The 4,051-nt window shown below is 50.2% G+C and overlaps 1 protein-coding gene across 2 annotated transcripts in view; it reads left to right on the forward strand.

The window, feature by feature from the left end:
* LOC102765481 (cytochrome P450 4F22) overlaps positions 1–4,051 on the forward strand; it is a 27,241-nt gene that overhangs the window by 3,582 nt on the left and 19,608 nt on the right. For both annotated transcript variants that reach the window (XM_015560974.1, XM_006759229.2), the window contains one exon: positions 2,492–2,714. In XM_015560974.1, coding sequence (XP_015416460.1) covers positions 2,493–2,714 — 222 coding nt within the window. In that variant the 5' untranslated portion in view covers position 2,492. Of the gene's footprint in view, positions 1–2,491; positions 2,715–4,051 lie in introns of those variants that run through there.

Raw genomic sequence — 4,051 nt, forward strand, 5'->3', positions numbered from 1 at the left:
CCCCCTCCCCCCAGCCCCTGGCACCCACCCTTCTACTCTCTGTCTCTAGGAATGGGACTACTCTCAGGACCTCATGGAAGTGGACCTCACAGTATTTGTGTCTGGTGTGACTGGCTTATTTCACTTAACACAGTGTCCTCGAGGTTCATTCATGTTGTGTTATGTGTCAGAATTTACTTTCCAGGGCTGAGTAATAGTCCGTTGTATAGATGTACCCCATTTTGTTTATCCATTCATCCTTCTATGGACACTTGGGTTGCTCCCACCTATTGGCCATTATGAATAAGGCTGCTGTGGACATGAACGCACAAATATCTGAGCCCCTACTTTTGCTGCTTTTAGAGATCCATCCAGAAATGGGATTGCTGGAACATACGGCAATTCTGTATCATTTCTTTTGAGGAACTTCCATACTGTTTTCCGCAACCTGGCTGTACCGTGTTACATTCCCAGCGGCAATACATATGCATTTCGGTTCCTCTGCATCCTGGCCAGCACTTGTTATTTCCTGTTTTGGATAGTAGCCATCCTAACAAGAGTTCGTGTCATCTTCGTTTTAAGTCAGACCATCCCAGTTGGCCTCTCCAAATTTGGTGATGATCTACCCAGATCTTTTCCCAGGATGCAGTGACCAATAGAAACTTCATGTTTCCTGCACGGTTGATGTGGCTGGACACCAGCAGGTGGAAGAGCCTGGGAGTCTGAGCCCCGGGGGCACCACCAGCTGGAGTGGGTGGGGACTGAGGCTTAGGTGGGGACCTGAAGTGCAGGGTTTCTTCATCTGTGTTGCCGGGGGAAGTAGGAGCGTAGAGGGAACCCAGTCTGGTAGGACTGGGTAGAAAGAAGAGGTGAGGATAGGACCCACCCTTCCAGGAATCCCCTTGGCATTGCCTGAGATCAATGGCTCTCCCTGTGAGGGCGATTGAGGTTGGCCTCTGATGGGGTCTTCTGGGGCCAGCTCTTGTCTCCCTTGAGCTGGGGGAACAGATGTTTAGTTGTCTGGAAAATAGAGAGAATGAGCCTGGCTGGTGTGGGTCAGTGGTTGAGCACTGGCCAATGATCCAGGAGGTCACAGTTCGATCCCAGTCAGGGCACATGCTTGGGTTTCAGGCTCAATCCCCAGTGTGGGGTGTGCAGGAGGCAGCCGATCAATGATTTTCTCATCATTCATGTTTCTATCTCTTTCTCCCTCTCCCTATCTCTGAAATCAATAAAACATGGTGTTTTTTTTTTAAAGAAAAGAAAATAGAGAGAATGATGGGACCTCCCTCTAAGGATTGACTTAAGATTCCACGAGACAGCATGTAGTCAGGGCACCGGTTCTGGTCACTGAGTTATTATTATTGTTACCCACCCACCTTGTTTTGGTTGGCTGCTTCAGGAGCTGACCTTAGATCAGGGATTTGAGAGCAAGCAGTTTACCTGGGAAGTGATCCCAGAAAAAGCAAGGAGGATGTGAACCTGAAAGAAGTGAAAACAGGGACTCAAACAAATACATGCCCACACAGATGCATAGCAGCACATGTCCCAATAGGCAAAAGGTGGAGACATCTAAGATGCCCATCAACAGATGAATGAATAAACACATTGGGATATATCCTTACCATGGAAAGTCACTCAGCAGAACAAATAAAGCGCTGACGCATGTCACAACGTGGATGAGCCTCGAGAACATCATGCTAAGTTCAAGGAGCCAAACACAGGTCACATGTGGTATGATTCCATTGATCTGAAATGTCCAGAACAGGTAATTACACAAAGACAGCAAGTAGATCAGTGGCTGCCGGGGGCTGTAGGTATGGGGGGAATGGGGAGCTCAGGGGGACGGGGTTTCCTTTTGGGGTGATGACAACATTTGGGGACTAGGTAGAGGTGATGGTTGCACAACCGTGTGAATGCACTAGGTGCCACTGGACTGTGAACTTTAAAATGGTTCCTTCTATGTCGTGTGACCCTTATCTCAATTTAAAGAAGGAGGTGAAGGTGGAGGAGGCCGAGGAGGAGGAGAAAGAAGTGGAGCATATCACAGAGAAACTTTCTATTGTGGCCAGCTGGAGTTTAACCCCGTTGGTAGTGCACGTGGAACCCACACCTCAGGGTCATTGCACCCAAGGGGAGAAGGCGCTGGCATCTTGATCTAGCAATGCTCCCCCGTCATGGATGAGAGCTGCTTTGGGGGCAGGGCGTGTCTTCATTTTCCAGCTCTCTGACCAGCTGCGGGGGCAGAGAAGTCAGGAGGGATGTCCTGCAAAGTCAAGGCTGAGGGCATGTGGTGGGCACTGGGGCATCCGTCTGGCTAGCTGGCGGAGACCACTGAGGGCAGGAGAGAGATGTACTCTTGGCCTCTGGAACTCACACGTATTGAGCACCTACTGTGTGCCAGGCACACCAGGCTTGACTCCACAGGTCACTGTGCATATTGCAGATGGCATACGGGTGGCCGGAGGGCGGTTTCCGTCGGCACTGACCCCTACCCTGTGTGTCCCCCCAGGATGCTGCCCGTCACGGAACATCTGCTGCGCCTGCTGGGACTGGAGAAGACCACCTTCCGCTTATATGCCGTGTCCGCGCTCCTCCTCTCCCTGCTCTTCTTCCTCTTCCACCTGCTGCTGCGGTGCCTGCGGCTCTGCTGGCACTTCTACGTCACCTGCCGCCGGCTGCGCTGCTTCCCCCAGCCGCCCCGGCGCAACTGGCTGCTGGGCCACCTGGGCATGGTGCGTGTGGGCCGGGCGGGCCGGGCGGGGCAGATCCCATGCATTCAGGGAGCCTGATGGACTGTTGGCTTTCCTCATCCCCCCCCCTCCCCCGCCCCCCCAAGAAACTGGTTGGAGCCAGGATGTAAGACTGAGGCTCAGAAAAGGGCAAGCAGTTTGCCCAAGGTCACGTGGCTGGGATGAGGCAGAGCTTACGGCAAAGCTTTCTCTGTAATTCCAGGCTATGGCTGTACCTTTCATGTGATAGAGGTTATATCCTGTGATATAATAAGATTTCATATTCAGAATACAGGTACCAATGCCTGTGAAGTTCATCAGATTCTAGGGCCCGGGTGGGGGGTGAGGGGGGCATGGTCCTGTAGATTTTGTTGCTCCATCCCCAACCCCAACTTGGTTTCATACTTTATCTCCCTCTTAAATGCTGTAGTCCCAGGTCATGGCGCCAACCTTTTCCTCGCATTTCATTTCATTTCTTTCTTTCTTAATCCTCACCTGAAGATATATATTCTGTGAAAAATTGGTTGGGCATCGTCCAGCGCACGAAAAGGTTGCCAGTTTGATTCCTGGTTGGGACACGTACCAGGTTGCAGGCTGGATCCTTGGTACGTGGTGTGCAGGAGGCATCAATCAATGTTTCACTCTGATATTTTGCTCTCATATTGATGTTTCTCATTCTTCCTCTCCCTTCCTCTCTCTCTAAAAATCAATAAATTGAACAAAAAGATTCTTTAAAAATTTGATTTGAAGGAGAGAGGGAGGGGGGCGGAGAGAGAAAGAAACATGGATGTGAGAGAGAAAGATCTATCGGCTGCCTTCTGTACTTGATTGAACCCGCCACCTTTCGGTGCTTGAGACGACACTCCAATGAACTCAGCCACCCAGCCAGGGCACATTTTATTTCTTATTTCACATGTATGTGCCAAGTATTATGCCAGACGATTTATAAATGTTTACTCCTTTAGTCTTCTTGACAATCCTAGGAGGTCGGTCCCTTTACTATCCTTACTCTGCACCTGAAAACACTGAGGCTCAGAGAGCTTACGTGACTGGCTCTAGGTCACACAGCTTGTGAATGGCAGAGCTGGAGTCCAAACCCAGCTCTCTGGCTCCAACACACCTGCTCTTAGCTCTCTTCCCTCTACTACCTCTATTTTCTTTTTTTTAAAAAAATATTTATTTTATTGATTTTTTACAGAGAGGAAGGGACAAGGATAGAGAGTTAGAAACATTGATGAGAGAGAAACATCGACCAGCTGCCTCCTGCACACCCCCTACTGGGAATGTGCCCACAACCAAGGTACATGCCCTTGGCTGGAATCGAACCTGGGACCCTTCAG

This window comes from Myotis davidii, unplaced genomic scaffold, assembly GCF_000327345.1.
Source record: "Myotis davidii unplaced genomic scaffold, ASM32734v1 scaffold56, whole genome shotgun sequence".
NCBI lineage: Eukaryota > Metazoa > Chordata > Mammalia > Chiroptera > Vespertilionidae > Myotis > Myotis davidii.